The sequence below is a fragment of the Austrofundulus limnaeus genome, unplaced genomic scaffold (genome assembly GCF_001266775.1).
Source record: "Austrofundulus limnaeus strain Quisiro unplaced genomic scaffold, Austrofundulus_limnaeus-1.0 Scaffold193, whole genome shotgun sequence".
Lineage (NCBI taxonomy): Eukaryota > Metazoa > Chordata > Actinopteri > Cyprinodontiformes > Rivulidae > Austrofundulus > Austrofundulus limnaeus.
This window is the reverse complement of record NW_013952595.1, coordinates 989,717-990,818: the sequence shown is the minus strand read 5'-3', so window position 1 is coordinate 990,818 and position 1,102 is coordinate 989,717. Positions and strand designations below refer to the sequence as shown.

Below are 1,102 nucleotides of genomic sequence, written 5' to 3'. Positions count from 1 at the left end.
AGAGAAAAAGGAAGAAGGCGGCTGAATCATAAATGTTTCATCAGCCTTCTGAATGGATGTTTCCTCATCTGGACTATTCGCAGGGGCTTTTAAAAATAAGCCTTTCCAATGAATAAATGGTGCTGACATTTTTGTTTTCCGTACTGAACAGAGTTGCACAACATAGGAAAAAAATGACACTGTTTTTTTTTTCTAACTCTGTGATTCTGTAGATGTTGCGATTTGTATAAATCTTTTATATTTGTGTCCTGTTTACTCTAGACTTTATAGTTGGGACGGTCCACAAGGCTAAAGGTCTGGAGTTTGACACCGTGATCATCAGTGACGACTTTGTCACCATCCCCTCCTCAGGACACAACCTCCGCTTTCATGACTTCACATTTTGTACGTTTAAAAAAAACTCCTCTTTTTCTCCATTTATTCCACACCACACCTCTTTCTGCTCATAATTGATGGTCTGTTTTTGTGATGTTGTTTTTTTTTTCCTCTGAAAGCTAAAATTCCAGCTGATGAGTGGAACCTACTGTACGTGGCGGTGACTCGGGCCAGAACCACCTTGGTCGCCACTAAAAATATCTTACGGATTCTCTCTGTGGCTAAGGTGCGACATCATCATCACTGCTTAAACTATACTATTTTTAGCTTTTTAATTCAGCTTTTTTTCTTTTAGATTTTTGTTTGAACATCCAGTCTAACAGTTCAAATGATTATTCCTTTTAACCTCAGTTTTGTTTTAGTGTCATGGATATTCCCTTTAAAAAGGATACATCACATCCATTTAAAACATTAAAATAAGACTTAGATCAGTAAACATTTAAAGTGTAAAATCTCCTACTTACTGACAATATTAGTATAGTGTAGTATAGTATAGAGAACATTTTATTAATTATAGTGATCGTCATTTGGAAGAGCCTTGATGGGCTTTAGCTATGGAGGCTAYAGAACAGTGGTTCTCAACCTTTTTAGACTTGTGTACAGTACCTCCTGAGCCATTTTGTTACACCACTCAGTACTCCCTCAGTCAAATGTAGTGACGATTCTCCAAAACTATAATATACTACAATTGATTATTAAATGAAAATTATTTATTTAACCCCCTAGA

General features: G+C 36.1%; 1 protein-coding gene across 1 annotated transcript in view; it reads left to right on the top strand.

Annotated features, from left to right (window-relative positions):
* Nucleotides 1-1,102, top strand: part of fbh1 (F-box DNA helicase 1) — a gene marked incomplete in the record, with an annotated part of 19,040 nt that overhangs the window by 10,967 nt on the left and 6,971 nt on the right. The window contains 2 exon segments of the mRNA XM_014018466.1: nucleotides 262-384; nucleotides 495-601. Of these exon segments, the coding sequence (XP_013873920.1) occupies nucleotides 262-384; nucleotides 495-601 (230 nt within the window).